Raw genomic sequence first — 21,249 nt, forward strand, 5'->3', positions numbered from 1 at the left:
ATATGTTACCAAATGCTCATCAAGATAAGTGTACTCTTGATCCTCTATCTATTTCACTTATACCCTACCCACCTCTCCTCTAGCAACCACCAGTTTATTCTCTGCATTTAAGAGTCTGTTTTTTTGGTCTCTTTTTTTCTTTGTTCATTTGTTTTGTTTTTTAAATCCTAGGTATGAGTGAAATCATATGCTATCTCATATGCTTTCTCTGACTTATTTTGCTTAACATTATACCCTCTAGGTCCTTCCATGTTGCTGCAAATGGCAAGATTTCATTATTTTTTATGTCTGAGTAATATTCTACTCCATATATATACACCACATCTTCTTTATTCATTCATCTATCAGTGGACACTTGGGTTACTTCCGTATCTTGGCTATTATAAATAATACTGCAATAAACATAGGGGTGCATATATCTTTTTAAATTAGTGTTTTTGTTTTCTTTGGATAAATGCCCAATAGTGTAATTACTGGATCATATGGTAATTCTATTTTTAATTTTTTAAAAAGATTTATTTATTTATTTTTAGAGGGAGAGCGAGAGCATGTGCACGAGTCGGGGAGGGGCAGAGGGAGAGGGAGAGAATCTCAAGCAGACTCCCCACTGAGCACAGAGCCCGACATGGGGTTCAATCTCATGGCCCTGAGATCATGAACTGAGCAAAATCAGGAGTTGGACACTTAACTGACTGAGCCACCTGGTCACCCCTTATTTTAAATTTTTGAGGATTCTCCATACTGTTCTCCACAGTGGCTGCACTAATTTGCATTCCCACCAACAGTGCACGAGGGTTCCTTTTTCTCCACATCCTCACTGACACTTGTTATTTCTTGTACTTTTGATTTTAGCCATTCTGACAAGTATAAGGTGATACCTCATTGTGGTTTTGGTTTGCACTTCCCTGATGATTTGTGATGTTGAGCATCTTTTATGTGGCTTTTGGCCATCAGGATGTCTTCTTTGGCAAAATGTCTATTCAGGTCCTCTGACCATTTTTTAATTGGATTATGTTTTTTTGGTATTGAGTTATATAGGTTTTTTTATATATTTTGGATATTGACCCTTTATTGGATATATCATTTGCAAATATCTTCTCCCATTCAGTAAGTTGCCTTTTTATTTTGGTAATGGTTTCCTTTGCTGTGCAAAAGCTTTTTATTTTGGTGTAGTCCCAATAGTTTATTTTTCCTTTTGTTTCCCTTGCCTGAAAAGACATACCTAGAAAAATGTTACTATAGCCAATGTCAAAGAAATTATTGCCTATGTTTTCTTCTAGGAGTTTTATGGTTCCAGGTCTCACATTTAGGTCTTTAATCCACTTGAATTTATTTTTGTGTATAAGAAAGTTTTCCCAGCACCATTTGTTAAAGAGTCTTTCTCCACTGTGTATGCTTGCCTCCTTTGTCATAGGTTAACTGACCACATAAGCATGAGTTTGTTTCTGGGCTCTCTATTCTGTTCCCTTGATCCATGTATCTACTTTTGTGCTAGTAGTATGTTTTAATGACTACAGCTTTGTAGATACCTACAGCTGGGATTGTGATACCTCCAGCTTTGTTCTTCTTTATCAAGACTGATTTGGCTCTTTGGGGTCTTTTGTGGTTCCACACAAAATTTTGGAGAGTTTGTTCTAGTTCTGTGAAAAATGTTGTGGTATTTAGACAGAGAAAACATTAAATCTGTAGATTGCTTTGGGTAGTATGGACAATTTTTAAAATGGTTATAATTTTATATTTTATAAATCCCACCTATAAATTATTATTTTTTAAAAAATATGAAGTTCTTCAGAAACTAGAAAAATTAGGTCTTCTCTTTCCCCACAAGAATCTACACGTTTTCCTCTTTTTGCATCTCTGTGGCATTCACTGGCTATGGATAATGTGTCAGGTTTCAAACCCTCCTTTAGAAGCCAAACTCTTCAGGTACATATTTTCTCATAATACGGTGCTATGGGTGGTGGTGATTCTTATGGTCTTATAATAACAGGGTCCCATACAGCTTTTTTTTTTTTTTAAGATGTATTTATTTGAGAGAGAGAGAGAGGCAGGGCAGAAGGAGAGAATCTTAAGCAGACTCCATGCTGAGCACTGAACCTGAAGCAGGGCTCGATCCCATGACCCATGAGATCACAACCTAAGCCAAAATCAAAAGTCAGATGCTCAACCAACTGAGCCATCCAGGTGCTCCAGGGTCCCATGCAGCTTAAGCAGTGTGGATGGGTGGTGGTCCCTCTCAAATGTGGGGCAGAGAACACTGCTGGGAGACTGTTCCCACACCCTTCTCTCTCTTCTGAGCCCCTGACCAATCCTGGGCTCTTAGAGAGGTGAGGGGTGGGACGAGAACAGATGGCAGCCAATGAAGAGAATGAAGGTGGAAGGGAGGCCTCTGGAGGTGGTGAGATGTGCAAGTGGTAGCAGGTTGTGGGCAGAGTGACAAGGACAGGTGCACAGAGCAGCTGCTGCAGGGCGTGTGTCTGCACTGTGTGCTGTCCTCACAGCCTGTGCCCAGGGGCCCAGCAGAGCCAATTCTTGGAAACCCCCACAGTCCACTTAGCCTCTGCAGACTCTCAGTCCTTCCTTCCCTGCATGGTTCCAAACAGCCTGTCAGCAACAAATCCAGCTTTGTACCATAGTCTATCTATGGTGCTGACAGAATTGCTTCATTTAAGAAAACAAAATGATATACAACCTCCTTAGCATTCTGGGAATAGCAGAACAAGACAGAGCCAACTCCATCCCAAGAAGGCCCTGCCTCCTCCAGCACATAAAGCTTTTACAACTGCCCCTGGCACCTCTATGGGTTTTCCATATGGTCTTCGTCTGTCTGGAAGACCTTCACCACTCTGTCTGACAAATCCTAACAGTCCCAAGGCCACCTACCTACTGCCTCACTGGCTCTTGCCCTCAGCCAGCCCTCCTGGTCTGTAGAAGTAGAAGCACTGAGATGTCATCCTTCTCCACTAGTCTGTGAGTGCTCCAAGCCCCCAAAGTCTCATGTGCATTATCTTATTTAATCCTCAACAATGCTTTAAGATGTATTCTATTAGCCCTGTGTTATAGATGAGAAAATGGAAGACCCAGATGACAGGTAGCTTGTTAAGAGTCTGCTTTCTTCAGGACCACTAGGCTATACTGCTCTCATTTCTCATTTACAATCACAATCTTAGTTATGTTTTGGTACTAACACTAAAAGAAGATGCACAGAAAAGAAAATCCAAATGGCCTCAACACAATGAATGAGTGCTCAACCTCACAAGCAGGCAGGGGAATGTAAATTAAAGCAACAACAATGGGATCAGAGTTCTGCTATTCATAAAAATTATAAAAAGATTCAGAAATCTAGTAGTGGGCAAGGCTGGAGGAAATAGGCCTTCTTAGAAATTACTTTTGGAAATGTGAATTTTTGTATGCTTTTTGGAAATTAACTTAATATCTTTTAATATTAAGGATACACCAACAGTATGGCCACTTTGGAAAACACTTACACATTTCTTCAAAAAGGCTAAGCACAGGGTTTCCCATATGACCCAGCAATTCCACTCCTAGATACATACCCAAAATTTGAAAACACGTTGTTCAAATAAAAACTTGTCCATAAATATCCATAGCAGCACTGTTTACAATAGCCAAAAAGTGGAAACAACCCAATGTCCATCAGGTGATGAATGGATAAAACAAGATGTGGTGCAACCATACAATGAAATATTCAGCCATAAAAAGAAATGAAGTGCTGGGGTGCCTGGATGGCTCAGTTGTTAAGCGTCTGCCTTCGGCTCAGGTCATGATCCCAGGGTCCTGGGATCAAGCCCCACATCGGGCTCCCTGCTCAGCAGGGAGTCTGCTTCTCCCTCTGACCCTCCTCCCTCTCATGTTCTCTGTCTCTCATTCTCTCTCTTGCAAATAAATAAAATCTTAAAAAAAAAAAAAGTTGGTTAAAAAATATATGAACCCTAAGATCCTGAAATCAGCTACTGAAACATCTCAGATATATCAAAAACACCTAAACTCTCCAAGACAGAGCTAAGATTGTTCTCTCAAAGCTGGCCTCTTCCACCATGTCCTACTCCATTGAACAGTTCTACCATTGCCTTGTTGCCTAAGCCAGAATCTCAGAGGTCATCACATACATTCTCACCCTCCATCTACGCCTTGCTCCCTCTGTACTGAATTCACTACCCAACCTGTCTGTTTCCCCCAACTAAACCCACTTCCAGATTTACTTTGCTTCATCACTTGTCTCACATCTTGGGACTGGTGCTTGCCCTCCCACTTGCTACCACCCAAGGCCCTGTCCCTTCCACTCTGCAGAGACAAAACCTGGAGTACCCGTCTCTCTGTTGATGACAGAGTACACTCCTGCTAGGGCCACCGACTTGGGCAGTGGTTGGGCCCTTCAGCCTAATCACTCCATCCATCCAGATGCCTTTCCTGCCCCCTTCCAGACTCTGGTGCTCCCCCACTCTACCCTGTCAGCAGCCTTTATATGTCCTATTCTTTTTCTGTCAGATATCCTTCCTGCCCCTACTCATTCACCTAATTGGCTACTTCCTATCCTTCAGATCTCAGCACAAGGCTGCTGTCCTTGAGGAGACTACAGTGAGCTCCCTGACAAGGTGAGGTCCCAGCAATCAGCACCTGGAGCACTTGGAACATTGCCGTTCTATACTTGATTGTGTGCACAGCTCATTGAGGTCTTCTGTATGCACTAGAAGTCTAAAAGGCAAGAACCTCTTCTGATTTTGTTTCTTAGGTATCCAAAGTTTGGAACATGTCAGACATAAAAAACTTGTTGAATAAATGAAATGAATATGAAGTATGATATTTTAAAAAATATAAATACCATTTCCACCAGGATTGACTACCCACCTTGAACGCTGCAAACGGAGTTGACCTGAGTGACAGAATCCAGTTCATTGAGCTTCACAGGGCCAGTCAGTTCACAGGAGCAAGCACCGGAGTCCACACCCGAAAGGGGCTTTTGAAGCAAGAGGACACTTCGTTCAACACAAACAATCCGACCTGCCAACAGAGACACTTCAGATTATTGAAGCACTGAAGAAAAAAGTGAGTTCTCCTGCCAGTAAAGACAGTGTCCTTTGCCAACCCCCCTGTGGGCAGAGGACACAGTTTTGAGGCCCGTCCATTGTATCCAATGACACATGCACTGTACGGAAAGGAAGTGCTAAAGCCACTAGTGTACTAAGTGGGGAAAGCACACAAAACTAGATTCAAATTCATTTTAGAGAGGTGAATTTTGTGGTATGCAAATTATACCTCAACAAAATAAAGTAAAAATATACAGTTTGGGCAGGATTCTAGTTTGATTCCTGGCAAAAAAGAGCTAACTGATCTAAGTGTGTATTTATAATGTTCTAGCTTTTTGTTTGTTTTCAAAAGTGATGTTCCAGGCAATGGCTTCAAGTGGCTTCTGCACCTGTAATGTGTGCTACCAAGAGACAATCCTCGAGTAACCAATGGCATCTTTCACAGGGAGAGTCAGCCCTGCATGGGTTCTGGTTCTGTGCAGGTGGCCATGACAGGGGCCACTGAAAGCTGAGGGCTGGTACCGTGGGTCTCTTCCACTCCATGTGTCATGTCCCAGGTGGCTTCATGAAGGGGCCAGCAGTTCCAGAGTAAGGCAAAGCCACAATGCCATTTTATGGCATCTATCAGTCACCACTGGGTCAAAGCTAGGAAGAAGAAAGCATACCCTGGGCTCGGAGAGTGTCCCTGAAGAGAAAGCTGTGAGAGACCGCCTCGGTGAGCGCTTCCAGGACGTCCTGGCTCAACACACATGAGGGGGCCACACAGACTGGCATGGTTTTGGGGAGGCCAGAGTTATTCTCATCCTGCATCTGCAGGGTGACATCAGTCACCATCAGCCAAATCTCCCTTTGCTGCAGAGGAAGCAAATTGTTTACCTACAAATCAAAGACACAGTCACGTCTATTAACTTTAATAGCTATTCTTACTATCCAAATTTTTAAAAAAATTTTTTAAATTAATTTTAATGTATTTAATCTAAATATCCAGAATATACTTTCGTCATATAATAAATAGAAACAATAGAGATATTTTTTTAAACAATGTTTTGTTTTTAAAGATTTTATTTATTTATTTGAGAGAGAGAGTGAGAGACAGAGAGAGAGCACATGAGAGGGGGGAGGGTCAGAGGGAGAAGCAGACTCCCCGCCGAGCAGGGGCCCTGATGCAGGACTCAATCCAGGGACTCCAGGATCATGACCTGAGCCGAAGGCAGTTGCTTAACCAACTGAGCCATCCAGGTGCCCGAAACAATAGAGATATTTTATCTTCTTGTTTTTTTGTACTAAATCTTCGAAATCCAGTGTGTACTTTATTATGTTAGTCACCATACAGTACATCATTAGTTTTTGATGTAGTGTTCCATTATCCAGAATTTTAAAAAAGCAATTATGTTAGATGATTATTACTAACAATTTTAGTTTTCAATCCAACAAATATTTTCAAATATACAATAGATTCTGCCGGTCTTGGTCACTAGCCCCCACTGACATGGCTGTGCCTTGAGAGTGCAAACCCTGGACCTGTTTAAAGGACTCCTTTACTGGGATACAGTCTGCCCTTCCCTGGCACTACTGTACTTGTCCTTGAACTACTCAGGGAGATTTTCATTGTTCTTTTCCTCCAGATCTCAGAATGTTAATTACCACATTGTTTTATATTTAGTCCATACACATTCTTCTTTCTTGTCAGATTTAAGTTTCCTAAGGATCAGTGATTGTTATGAACTGAATGTTTATATCCACCCCTAAGTCCCCAATTCATATGCTGAAGTCCTAACCTCCAATGTGATAATGGTAGGTGGGGCCTTTGGGAGCTAATTAGGTCCTATGTAGAACCCTCATGATGGGATTCCTGTCCTTCTAAGACAAGAGTTTGTTTCCTCACTCTGCCCTTCACATTGTGAGGATACAAGGAGATTTCCTATTGTAAACCAAGAGAGTGCTCACTAAGAACCTGACCTGGTGGCACTTTGATCTCAGACTTCAATATTCCAGACCTGTGAGAAATAAACTATTGCAGTTTAAGCCACGCAGTATATGGAATTTTGCCATAGCAGCCTAACCTGACTGAGACGGGAATACTTGTTACTTGCCCTCAGATTTTATATAGGGCTCTGATATAAAGCAGGTATAAAATATTTGTTGTATCTACAGCAAATTTACTTTTCGTTTTTTTTTTTTTTTTTAATGTTTTTTTCTTTTTTTATTTAAATACAATTTTGTTAACATACTGTATTACTACGTTCAGGGGTAGAATTTAGTTTTTCATCAGTTGCATATAAGACCCAGTGCTCATTAAATCAAGTGCCCTCCTTAATGTCCATCACCCAATTACCCTATCCACCCATCCACCTCCCCTCAACAACACTGTTTCCCACAGTTAAGAGTTTCTTACGGGGGCGCCTGGGTGGCTCAGTTGTTAAGCGTCTGCCTTTGGCTCAGGTCATGATCCCAGGGTCCTGGGATCGAGTCCCGCATTGGGCTCCCTGCTCGGCAGGAAGCCTGCTTCTCCCTCTCCCACTCCCCCTGCTTGTGTTCCTGCTCTCGCTATCTCTCTGTCAAATAAATAAAATCTTTAAAAAGAAAAAAAAAAAGTTTCTTATGGTTTGACTACCTCTGTTTTCATCTTATTTTATTTTTCCTTCTCCCTCCTTTTCCTTCCCTTTCCTTCCTCTATGTTCATCTGTTTTGTTTTTTAAATTCCACATATGAGTGAAATCATATATTTGTTTTTCTCTATTTCCCTTAGCATAATACCCTACAGTTCCAGCCACATCATTGCAAATGGCAAGATTTCATTCTTTTTGATGACTGTGTAATATTCCATGGTATATTATACCTCATATCTTCTTTATCCATCCCATCCCTCTGTCAATGGACACTGTTCTTTCTACAGTTTGGCTATTGTGAACATTGCTGCTATAAACATTGGTATACAGGTGCTCTTTCTGATCACTATGTTTTTATCCTTTGGATAACTGCAATTGCTGGGTCATAGGGTAGCTCTATTTTTAACTTTTGGAGGAACCTCCAGAGTGGCTGGGCCATTTTGCATTCCCAACAGTGTATCTTTCTCCACATCCTCGGCAACATCTGTTGTTTCCTGAGTTGTTAATTTTATCCATTCTGACTGGTGTGAAGTGGTATCTCATTGAGGTTTTGATTTGTCTTTCCTTGATGCTGAGTGATGTTGAGCATTTTTTCATTTGTCTGTTGGCCATTTGTATGGAGAAATATCTGTTCTTGTCTTTTGCCTATTTCTTGGCTGGATTATTTGTTTTATGGGTGTTGAGTTTGATAAGTTCTTTATAGATTTTGGATACTAACCCTTTATCTGATAAGACATTTGCAAATATCTTCTCCCATCCCATAGGTTGCCTTTTAGTGTTGTCAACTATTTCCTTTGATGTGCAAAAGCTGTTTATCCTGATGAAGTCCCAACAGTTCATTTTTGCTTTTGTTTCCCTTGCCTTTGGAGACATGTCTAGCAAGGGTTGCTGTGGCTGATGTCAAGAGGTTGCTGCCTATGTTCTCCTCTAGGATTTTGATGGATTCCTATCTCACATTTAGATCTTTCATCCATTTTGACTTTATTATTGTGTATGGTGTAAGAAAGTGGCCGAGTTTCATTCTTCTGCATGTGGCTGTCCAATTTTCCCAACACCATTTGTTGAAGAGACTTTTGTTTTTTCCATTGGATGTTCTTTCCTGCTTTGTTGAAGATTAGTTTACCATAGAGTTGAGGTCCGCTTCTGGGTTCTTTATTCTGTTCCACTGATCTCTGTGTCTGTTTTTGTGCCAGCACCATACTGTCTTGATGATGACAGCTTTGTAATACAGCTTGAAGTCCAGAATTGTGATGCCCCCAGCTCTGGTTTTTTCTTTCAGCATTCCTTGGGCTACTTGTGGTCTTTTCTGTTTCCACACAAATTATAGCATTGTTTGTTCCAGCTCTGTGAAAAATGCTGATGGAATTTTGATAGATTGTTATTGAATGTGTAGATTGCTTTGAGTAGCACAGACATTTTAACAATATTTGTTCTTCCAATCCATTAGCATGGAATGTTTTTCTATTTCTTTCTATCTTCCTCAATTTCATTTATAAGTGTTCTATAAGTTTTCAGAGTACAGATTCTTTACCTCTTTAAGGTTTATTCCTAGGTATCTTCTGGGTTTTGGTGCAACTATAAATGTGACCAATTCCTTGATTTCTCTTTCTTCTGCTTCATTGTTAGTGTATAGAAATGCAATTGACTTCTGTGCATTGATTTTATATCCTGGGACTTTGCTGAATTCCTGTATCAGTTCTCACAATTTTTTTGGTGGGGTCTTTTGGGTTTTCTATAGAGAGTATCATGTCATCTGCGAAGAGTGAAAGTTTGATTTCTTTGCTGATTTGGATGCCTTTTACATCTTTTTGCTGTCTGATCGCTGAGGCTAGGACTTCCAGTACTATGTAGAACAAACGTGCTGAGAGTGAACATCCCTGTCGTGTTCCTGACCTTAAGGGAAAAGCTCTGTTTTTCCCCATTGAGGATGATATTCACTGTGGGTTTTTTGTATATGGCTTCTATGATATTGAGGTATGTTCCCTCTATCCCTACATTGTGGGGAGTTTTAATCAAGAAGGGATGCTGTATTTTGTCCAATGCTTTTTGCATCAATTGAGAAGATCACATGGTTCTTGGCTTTTCTTTTATTAATGTGGTGTACCACATTGATTGATTTGCAGATGTTGAACCACCCCTACAGCCCAGCAATAAATCCCACTTGGTCATGGTGAATAATCCTTTTAATGTACTGTTGGATCCTATTAGCTAGTATCTTGGTGAGAATTTTTGCATCCATGTTCATCAGGGATATTGGTCTGTAATTCTCCTTTTAGCGGGGTCTTTGGTTTTGGGAATCAAGGTAATGCTGGCCTCATAGAATGAGTTTGGAAGTTTTCCTTCCATTTCTATTTTTTGAAACAGTTTCAGAGGACTTAATTCTTCTTGAAATGTTTGGTAGAATTCCCCTGGGAAGCCATCTGGCCCTGGACTCTTCTTTGTTGGGCGATTTTTGTTTTTTTTTTGTTTTTTTTAAAGATTTTACTTATTTATTTTGAAAGAGAGAATGAGGGAGAGAAAGCACACGAGAGGGGGAAGGGTCAGAGGGAGAAGCAGACTCCCTGCCGAGCAGGGAGCCCGATGTGGGACTCGATCCAGGGACTCCAGGATCATGACCTGAGCCAAAGACAGTCGCTTAACTGACTGAGCCACCCAGGCGCCCCTGTTGGGTGATTTTTGATTATTGATTCAATTTCTTTGCTTGTTATGGGTCTGTTCAGGTTTTCTATTTCTTCCTGCTTCAGTTGGGGTAGTTTGTATGTTTCTAGGAATGCTTCCATTTCTTCCAGATTGCCTAATTTGTTGGCATATAATTGCTCATAATATTCTCTTATAATTATTTGTATTTCTTTAGTATTGGTTGTGATCTCTCCTCTTTCAGTCTTTCAAGGAACTAGCTCCTAGTTTCATTGATTTCTGTATCATTGATTTCTGCTTTAATCTTTAAAGATTGCTGTTCTTTTTCCAGCTCCTTTAGGTGTAAGGTTAGGTTGTGTATTTGTGTATTTGAGACTTTTCTTGTTTCTCGAGAAAGGCTTGTATTGGTATATACTTCCCTCTTAGGACCATCTTTGTTGCGTCCCAAAGTTTCTGAACTGTTGTGTTTTTATTTTCATTTGTTTCCATGTATTTTTTAAATTCTCCTTTAATTTCCTGGTTGACCCATTCATTCTTTAGTAGAATGTTCTTTAGCCTCCATATATTTGTGGTCCTTCCAAAGTTTTTCTTGTGGTTGACTTCAAGTTTTATAACATTGTGGTCTGAAAATATGCATGGTATGATCTCAATCTTTTTGTACCAGTTGAAACCTGATTTGTGACCCAGTATGTGATCAATTCTGGAGAATGTTCCATGAGCACTCGAAAAGATTCTGCTGCTTTAGGATGAAATTCTCTGAGTGTATCTGTGAACTCTATCTGGTCCAGCGTGTCATTCAAATCCCTTGTTTTGTTTTTGATCTTCTGCTTAGATGATGTGTCCATTGGTCTGAGTGGGGTGTTAAGTCCCCTACTATTATTGTAGTATTATCAATGAGTTTCTTTCTTTTTTTTTTTTTAAAGATTTTTATTTATTTGACAGATAGAGACACAGTGAGAGAGGGAACACAAGCAGGGGGAGCGAGAGAGGGAGAAGCAGGCTTCCCGCTGAGCAGGGAGCCTGGTGCGGGGCTTAATCCCAGAACCCTGGGATCATGACCTGAGCTGAAGGCAGATGCTTAATGACTGAGCCACCCAGGCGCCCCTCTTTTTTTTTTTTTTTTTAAGATTTCATTCATTTATTTATGAGAAAGAGAGAGAGAACAAGTGGTGGGGAGGGGCAGAGGGAGAGAGAGAGAGAAAGAAGCTGACTCCCTGCTGAGCAGGAAGCCCGATGCAGGGCTCGATCCCAGGACCTGGAGGTCATGACCTGAGCTGAAGGCAGATGCTTAACCCACTAAACCATCCAGGTGCCCCTATCAATGAGTTTCTTTAATTTAATTTAATTTAATTTAATTGTTATTAATTGGTTTATATACTTGGCTGCTCCCAAGGTAGGGGCATAAATATTTACAATTGTTAGATCTTGTTGGATTGACCCTTTTATTATGATATAGTGTCCTTCCTCATCTCTTATTACAGGCTTTGGTTTAAAATTTAGTTTGTCTGATATAAGGATGGCTACCCCAGCTTTCTTTTGATGTCCATTAAGCATGAGAAATCGTTCTCCATCCCCTCCCTTTCAATCTGGAGGTGTCTTTGGGTCTAAAATGAATTTCTTTTAAGCAGAAAACCGATGGGTCTTGTTTTTTTTTTAATCCATTCTGATACCCTATGTGTTTTGATTGGTGCATTTAGTCCATTTACATTCAGAGTAATTCTTGAAAGATATGAAGTTAGTGCCATTGTATTATGTGTTGTCACTGTTTCTGTAGATGTCTCTGTTCCTTTCTGGTGTTTGTTACTTTTGGGCTCTCTCTTCACTGAAAGGATCCCCTTTAATATTTCTTGCAGGGCTAGTTTAGTGTTCACAAATTCCTTTAGTATTTTTTTGTCCTGGAAACTCTTTATCTCTCCTTCTATTCTGAATGACAGCCTTGCTGGATAAAGTATTCTTGGCTGCATATTTTTCTCATTTAGCATGTTGAATACGTCATGTCAGTCCTTTCTGGTCTGTCAGGTCTCTGTGGATAGGTCTGCTGTTAGCCTTATGTGTCTACCCTTGTAGGTTAAGGACCCCTTGTCCTGAGCTGGTTTCAGGATTTTCTCATCTCTGAAATTTGGCAGCTTCACTGTAATATGTCAAGATGTTCCTATTTTTGTTGATTTGGAGGGGGGTTCTGTGTGCCTCCTGCACTCGAATGCCTGTTTCCTTCCCCAGATTAGGGAAGTTTTGAGCTATAATTTGTTCAGTAAAACTTCTGCCCCTTTCTCCCATTCCTCATCTTCTGGGACCCATATAATACAGATATTATTTTGCTTTATGGAATCACTGATTTGTCTAAGTCTCCTTTTGTGATCTAATAGTTTTCTTTCCTTTTTCTTTTCAGTGTCCTTATTTTCCATCATTTTATCATCAATATCACTGATTCTCTCTTCTGATTCATTAATCCTCATTTTTATGGCCACCACTTGGGACTGAATCTCCGTAATAGCATTTTTAATTTCAGCCTGACTAGATTTTAGTTGTTTTATGTCAACAGTAAGGGATTCTCTAGTGTCTTCTATGCTTTTTTCAAGCCCAACTAGTATCTTTATAATGTTGTTTTAAATTCTAGTTCAGACATCTTACTTATATCCATATTGATTAGGTCTGTGGCAGTGAGTACTAACTCCTGTTCTTTCTTTTGGGGGGTGAATTTCTCTGCCTTGTCATTTTGTCCAGAAATGAAAGGAAGAAAGAAAAAAAAAAAGAAAGAAAAAACCAGCAAAAACAACATAACAATAACAACAACAACTTTAGAAAGTGTTTCTGGTGTATGCTGTGTACTCTCTGCTGCTGTGTTTTGGCTGTTCTTTCCCACTGGCCCGTCCACTACAGTGTTCTTCCTTTGCTTGAAGTGGAGAGTGTTTGTACCTTTAACTAGGTGTGCTTTGATTTGTTTGTCAAGATAAGCCTAGGGAAGAAAAAAGAAAAGAAAAGAAAAGAAGAAAAAAAAATGGATGATCCTGGAAAAGGAAAAGCAACAAAAATGCAAACAGACAAAAAACTATAAGCTTCACATCTGCCATGTTTTTTCCCTCTCACTTTTGTTAATCCTCAAATCATATTCCTGGTTGTTCAAAATAGTTGGATGCTGTGTTCCAAGGATGAGGAAGCTCAGTGTCCCCTTACAACTCTGCCATCTTAACTCCAGTAATGATCTTTCTCTTTTATTCTTTATTTTTTATTATAATTTTCTTGTATCTACAAAACTTATAATGCCATTTTAAGTTCATTATAATGGTTTTTGCCCTTTCCCCTTGGTCAGGGTTTAGGATTCAGTATATCCAAATGGGGCCAATGATTTGCCTGGGAAGACCCTTGTAGTCAGCAGGGCTGGACCATGAGAACCTGGCTGGTCTGAGGTTCCGTTGGTGCTACTGGTGTGGATGGCATAATCAGGCTGAGGATTCCATTTGGCTGGCTGACAGGACTGGGCAGAGAAAGTGACTTGCATGTGAGGAACTGTGGGTTGGGGTGAAGGGGGTAGCTCACATGGTTGGGAGGTTGATTACAGATAGGAAATTAGAGTAATATTGAGGAAAATGAAAGCCACGTTTTCTCACTGTTGGATAAGGGAGTTATAAATACGGAAATAGAGAAACCTAGAGTCAATTCTGTGGTAATGATCTACAACTGGAGATATTGGTATAAAATCATGATTTCAGATATAGATGAATAGATGGAAAGAAATAGGTATGGATTTATGTGCATATGTGCATGAGTTTACACACATATACTTCTTTGCTCTATCTGTTGGGAGGGCCTAGAGACAATAACCTCCCAATATCAGCGAGCCCATCTAGTACCCAGACCTTTGCTTCTAAATATCATTCTCCATTAAAATCAACCATGGCTCCTTCAAGAGATGGCTGTTTCCAGAATAAAGCACAGATGAGTCTGAAACATCTTACTCTGTCAGAAAGTAAGGAAATACTTAAAGAATGATAGGGACACATCCAAAGGGCTCATGAAGCAGCTTGAATCCGGTAAATTTGAACATCCAAATAAACAAAAGTGAGATTATAATCCATTGAACAAAACTGAATCCACTGGTCCATACTGATATAAACAGTGAATACATAAATAGGGAAATAAGCACATAACTATAGCTGAATGCCAACTACTAAACGTAAAAGGTATGTTGGACTTAGAAAACTACCATTTGACCACTACCAGAGTAATAACTCAGGCAAGATAGTCTCAATGCATCTTCCTATAAAATATTTGTTACATAGTTATTAATTTGTAAGTATGAGATACTTATTACTTAACTTTAGAGTGGCGAAGCCTAGAAAACACCACTTTTTTTTTCCCTTTTAAGTTCTTATTTAAATTCCAGTTAGTTAACATACAGTGTAATATTAGTTTCAGGTGTACAATTTAGTGATTCATCATTTACATACAATACCCAGTGTTCACTGTAAGTGCCTTCCTTAATACCCATCACCCATTTAGCCCATCCCCCCACCCACCTCCTCTCCAGCAACTCTCAGTTCTTTCTTATAGTTAAGAGTGTTTTCTAGGCAGCTCTTTCTGCCATGGGTCCTGTCCCCATGCTTTAATAATAATAAAAAAAAGGTCTCTTTTCTAGTTTGCCTCTTTTTTTCCCCCTTTGCTTGTTTGGTTTCTTAAATTTCACATATGAGTTAAATCATATGGTATTTGTCTGTCTCTGATGAACTTATTTCACTTAGCATAATACCCTCCAGCTCCCTCCACCCACATTGTTGCAATGGCAAGATACCATATTTTTTGATGGCTGAGTAATATTCATTTGTATATACAGACCACATCTTTAGCCATTCATCAGTCGATGGACACATGGGCTCTTTCCATAATTTGGCTATTGTTGATAGCTGCTATAAACATCGGGGTGCATGTGCCCCTTCAAATCTGTACTTTTGTATCCTCTGGATAAATACCTAGTAGTGTAATCGCTGGATCATAGCGTAGTTCTATTTTTAACTTTTTGAGGAACCTCCATACTGTTTTCCATTGTGGCTGGACCAGTTTGCATTCCCATCAACAGTGTAAGAGGGTTCCCCTTTTTCTGCATCCTTGCCAACACCTGTTGTTTCCTGTGTTGTTAATTTTAGCCATTCTGGCAGGTGTAAGGTGGTATCTCATTATAGTTTTGATTTGTATTTCCCTAACGATGAGTGATGTTGAGCATCTTAGAAAACACCTTCTTAATCAATTGATAAAATACCACAGCACTGGGACAAATCAACTGTGTGCCTCCTGATATGAAGACAGTATTTTTATGTGGTATTCCTGACAAAGATGCATAACCTGAATCTATTCATGAGATAACATCTGGCCAATCTACATGGAGAGATATTCTATTAATTACTGATCTCTGTTCTTAAAAACTGCCAAGGTCATAAAAGATAAGTGAAGATGCAGAAATATTCAATTTGAAGAAGAAGAAAGAGACATGACAACTAAGTGCAGTGCATGATACTGTATTGGACTGTGGAGTTATAAATGATTTGGGGGGAACAACTAGCAAAATCATATTTTAAAAAATGGTAGATATCTCAGGAAGGGCAAAGATTTCTACAAGATTATCTGCAGTTGGGAGTTTTTCTGACAATCTTCAAAGATTTTAGATACTCTTTGTAAATACCCTGGATTTGGCTTACTATCTCTTTTTCTTTTTCTTTTTTTTTAAGATTTTATTTATTTGACAGAGAGAGAGAGACAGTGAGAGAGGGAACACAAGGGGGAGTGGGAGAAGGAGAAGCAGCCTTCCCGCTGAGCAGGAAGCCCAATGTGGGGCTCGATCCCAGGACCCTGCCGAAGGCAGACGCTTAACGACTGAGCCACCCAGGCGCCCCTTACTATCTCTTTTTCAATCTCTCGATGAGCCAAAATGGTCTAATTTCCTTTTAAATTAACTATCAAATTATCTTTACCATTGGGGTATCCTCTGTAAAAAGATACAAATAACCAATTAATTCAAAGCAGTGCTACCAATCTAATTGTTAAAATTTTATTAAAAATAGATCTGTTCCACACAAAAATGCCCAATTATTTTTGACAAAGTTGCAAAAGCAATTCAACAGAAGAAGGACAGCCTATCAACAAATAATGCTGGAATAACTGGACATCCACAGGCAAAAAAAGGGAACCTTGACCTAAACTACATACTTTATTAAAAAAATCAACTCAGGGCGCCTGGGTGGCTCAGTTGGTTAAGTGACTGCCTTCGGCTCAGGTCATGATCCTGGAGTCCCGGGATCGAGTCCCACATCAGGCTCCCTGCTCAGCAGGGAGTCTGCTTCTCCCTCTGACCCTCCTCCCTCTCATGCTCTCTGTCTTTCATTGTCTCTCTCGCAAATAAATTAAAAAAATCTTAAAAAAAAAAAAATCAACTCAAAATGCAGCATGGACTCAAATGTAAAATTACAAATCTTCCAGAAAAGAACATAAAAGATAAACTTGGGTACCTAAAACTAGGCAAAAAGGCTTGCCTTGCCTTTATGACAAAAGCATGATCTATAAGAGGGAAAGTTAATAAATTTGACTGCATAAAAATGAAAAACTCTGCTCTGTAAAACCCCTGTTGAAAGGATGAAAAGACAAATTACAGACCCTGAGAAATATTTGCAAATCATATATCTGACAAAGGCTTTTTATATAGAATATATAAAGAACTTCCAAATTCAGCAGTAAGCAAAGAAATAATCCAAACAGGAAATGGGCAAAAGACATGTATAGACCTTTCACCAAAGAAGTTATATAGATGGCAAATAAATATATGAAAGGATTTTCAACATCATTAGTTCTCTGGATGAATCTCTAGAGAAAACAACAACAACAACAACAACCACACAACCAAATAGCTCCCAAAGGAGCTGTTACAGGTCAAATTGTGTCCCTCCAAAAAGATCAATTGAAGTCCTAACTCTAGTACCTCAGAATGTGACCTAATTTGGAAGTAAGGTCTTTACAAATTTAACCAAGTCAAGATGAAACCATGACAGCAGGCCCTCATCCAATCTGACTGGTGTCCTCATAAAAAAGGAAATTTGGACACTGATCCACAGAGGTAAGACCACATGAAGACACAGAGGGTGAGATGGCCATGTGCCTGGGGTGATGTGTATATAAAGCCAAGGAAGGCCAAGGATTGCTGGCAAACACGAGAAGCTGGAAGAGGCAAGGGAGGATTTTCCCCAGAGCTGTCATAGAGAGCATGGCCCTGCTGACACCTTGATTTCAGACTTCGAGCCCCCACAAGTGTGAAATGATAAATTTCTGTTGTTTTAAGCAATCTAGTTTTTGGTACTTTGTGCAGCTGGCCTAGGAAACAACACTGATATATATTGCATGGTTTCATTTGTGTAACGATCACAAAATAACATAATTATAATGATGACACCAGATCAGTGATGTCAGTTTCTTGGTTTGGGTGTTGTATGGTGGCTATTGTGGGCATGGGGTGTTAGTATGGGAGAGGGTGTACACTATATATTTCTTTGAAGTCTATTGTGAATCTATAATTACTATGAATCTAAAAAGTTAGAATAATTTTATTCAAAATAAAAGTTAAGGGGGTGCCTGGCTGGCCCAGTTAGTAGAGCATGTAACTCTTGATCCGGGGTTGTAAGTTTGAGCCCCAGGCTGGGTGTAGAGATTACTTAAAATATCTTTAAAACTACATCAAAAACTAATGATGTACTGTATGTGACTAACATAATAAAATAAAATATAACTTAAAAAAATAAAAAGAGTTAAATACAAAAAATATGTCTTTCACTTGCATGATTAGCCATTTGTATAATGGAAATACAATGGAATCTTCTTTGATAACTCAGGTTCTTACAGTGACTCATTGTGCCATTCTTTTTTTTTTTAAAGATTTTATTTATTTATTTGACAGAGAGAGAGAGAGAGAACACAAGTAGGCAGAGGGAGAGGGAGAAGCAGGCTCCCTGCAGAGCGGGGAGCCCAATGCGGGACTCGATCCCAGGACCCTGGGATCATGACCTGAGCCGAAGGCAGCCGCTTAACGACTGAGCCACCCAGGCACCCTCTCATTGAGCCATTCTTAAAGTCAACTGTCACTGTAGAGTGTATAGGTGATTGACTTGACCACACAGTGGCTCTGGGACTTAGCTTATTTCAATTTCTCCCTGAGGAAGCTGATTTCTGGTGATTCTCTGTCCCACAAAAACAGAATACAGGAGATAGAAAATTTTAGTGCACTGAGGAATCTGTTCCATTGGGTTCCAAGCCCCTACACTTCCTAAATACCACCAATTCTTTGGTACATACACCCACTGAAACCCATACTTGCTGGCAGACTGCACCTATGTTAGTGGAAGCATATTTCTTGGTAGAAAACTTCGGACAGGAGGGTATCAGTGTTTTCAACCAGCCACAAGGCAGGGTTCCTTCATCCAGTGAGACGGATGATCTGCAGTTTGTCTTGCTCTGTCCTGGGGCTCCCCTTCACTGGGGCCATTGTCAAGACTAGCAGTGGTGTATCTGACACCTGTTTTTTACTTTCCACCTCTGCTGTCAGCTGGGGCTTTGAGCAGGCGAGGCTCTGTGGGCAGGAACATGTGGTATACTGCCCCTGAGGACAGTATTCTATCTGCAGAGCAAATGGTGGCTGCACAGTGAACCACTGCCTGATGTCACAGCCCTACAACCTGGAATGTGTGTTAGAGTAATAGGAGTGTGCCAGAGGCCAAGCATGTCTTAAAATACTGAGCGTTCTGCAGACGGTGGGTGTGGGAGGGAGTTTGCAGTCAGCCTTCAGTTTGCTTCAGGGTTGGAAGGTAAGAGACACCTCAGGTGCCTGGACCTCCTCTTCACTATGGGCCTGTCCCTGTGTCTATTGAGCCACATTCTGGGATGGCTCACAGGAAGCACTGTGACTGACTAATGTCAATCACTCTCTTATTCCTCAGGAGATGTACCAATTCACTAAAAGGTGAACAGAGGAAAGGAAAACAAGGATTGAACAATGGGTTGTTTTGTACACCTCAGGTGACAGATTTGCATGGATGTTCCTCTCTGAGTTAAGGTCAACCAGAGGTTTCTTTTTTGCAGAACTTATACCATATGTTCCGCTTGCCAAAAACATCCCTTTCTCTTGTCTGCTTCTTGCTGATCTGTTGAGTGGGAAGGCAGCAAACTAGCAGCTCCTCTAGGCTGCAGCTCCCCAGCTCTGCTGAGGCCTCCCAGGGGCCGCAGGGCTTCCTTCCCCTATTGATGGCTCAGAGTTGTTGGACAGTTCTGACAGGTGCTAAACTCAATCCTGAGATTCCTTCCTCCCTCTCCTTTCTTTCCTTTCTACAATCTGTGTGCCAGAAAGGAACTCACAGTGCTGGGCTGAGAAACTTTCAGGTGAGCTATGCCTAGGTTGTTTCATACACAGTACTTACCACAGTGGCTGGCAGGCTGCACCTGCACAAGGAATGGATTAATTGCCTCAGCATGGATCATGCATAAATGGATTTTTAAAATGCTTTTCTATTTAGCACCCCATTAATTTCTGTGAGAGGTTATCCTTTAATAAACTTTATAACACCTTATCAGAAAGAGAAAGGAAGAGGGATTGATTACCTGTGGTCTTTGATAAATCACTCTGGCATAGAAACTGCAACGGGTACTAAGATCATTGGTCTGGAAAGGCATTGAAAATGATTAGAACACCCCACAGAGTACACATATACAGTAAAAATAATTAAAGACCCTGTTAGAAACACAGATGTTACCTGGAGAATTTCTCTTAAGAAGCGGGGAACTGGAGGCTGGTAAAGCTTAGAAATGGGGTCTTCTTCAATTATTTCAATTTGCCCCACATTTGGATGAGCAATGAGGATGTAACAGAAGCTAGGAGGAGGCACATGAATTTTTACCTGTTTAAAACGAAGGCAAAGGTAGAACGTAAATATGCTAGTAAAAGATTCAAATACACTATTAAGATCTACTCTTTAATATATAGGTATTTATTCACAGTTGCATTCTATTTCTCTGGAAAGTTGTATAAGAAATAGATTATGTTGTTTATCTCTAGGACCAAGGATAAGAACTTTGATACTTTTTGAATTTACCACGGATTCAAGACTTCATTTAAAAAATTCATTCTTCAGAGTATTCTTGAAAAAACCATTTAGAAACTTTTCCCTCTCAAATAATCTAGAATTGGGCATTTTTATTTTATTTTTTAAATTTTATTTTATTATGTTAGGTTAATCACCATACATTACATCATTAGTTTTTGATGTAGCGTTCCATGATTCATTGTTTGCGTATAACACCCAGTACTCCATTCAATATGTGCCCTCCTTAATACCCATCACCAGGCTAACCCATCCCCCCGCCCTCCCTAAAACCCTCAGTTTGTTTCTCAGAGTTAGAATTGGGCATTTTCGACAACTATTTTCCTGGTCTAGTACTGTACAGAGTCATAGTTTTAGCAGTCTGCTAGGAAGTCAGTTACCACACAAACAAGACAGCCCCCCATTTTTAGCTTTGGGAGCTATGGCCCAAAGTAGCTGCTAGTCAGTCTGCTGGATAAAACTCAGGATGAAGAAGAAGGGACACATTTTGATCAGTTTTGCTACATGTGAGCAACTACCATAAACAATTTGATGCAGCAGGAAAATGGAAATCCCTGGCTCACCTGGTGGTTGAAAGAATATCCATGGAATTTATTTATTAGGTTATGTGAGTTTGTGCTCTAATTGGTAACTGAGTGTTGGTTCTAATAGTGATTGGGAGGTGGTGGGGAAAACATCCTGTGTCTTAATTAGGACGAGGCTAAGACCCTAATTGTTGCAATGGCTGTGGCTTAAAAACATCGCCGTAAATTAACCGCAAGAAGAATGGAATTGCATAAGCAGAGAAAGCAGCCAGAGTTTGGACTTTGGAGTGAGGTGAGCAAGACT

General features: G+C 40.2%; 1 protein-coding gene across 8 annotated transcripts in view; it reads right to left on the reverse strand.

Annotated features, from left to right (window-relative positions):
* Window positions 1-21,249, reverse strand: part of SPIDR (scaffold protein involved in DNA repair) — a 571,046-nt gene that overhangs the window by 28,075 nt on the left and 521,722 nt on the right. For 7 of the 8 annotated variants that reach the window (XM_064588368.1, XM_064588367.1, XM_064588366.1 and 4 more), the window contains 4 exons: window positions 20,074-20,217; window positions 19,922-19,981; window positions 5,714-5,924; window positions 4,870-5,022 (listed from right to left, as the gene is read on the reverse strand). In XM_064588368.1, coding sequence (XP_064444438.1) covers window positions 4,870-5,022; window positions 5,714-5,924; window positions 19,922-19,981; window positions 20,074-20,217 — 568 coding nt within the window. The remainder of the gene's footprint in view (window positions 1-4,869; window positions 5,023-5,713; window positions 5,925-19,921; window positions 19,982-20,073; window positions 20,218-21,249) is intronic. The other variant, XM_064588365.1, reaches the window with a different exon arrangement.

Source organism: Mirounga angustirostris, unplaced genomic scaffold, assembly GCF_029215605.1.
Source record: "Mirounga angustirostris isolate CCGP_5_RB_7025 unplaced genomic scaffold, mMirAng1.0.hap1 SCAF_4, whole genome shotgun sequence".
Taxonomy (NCBI): Eukaryota; Metazoa; Chordata; class Mammalia; order Carnivora; family Phocidae; genus Mirounga; species Mirounga angustirostris.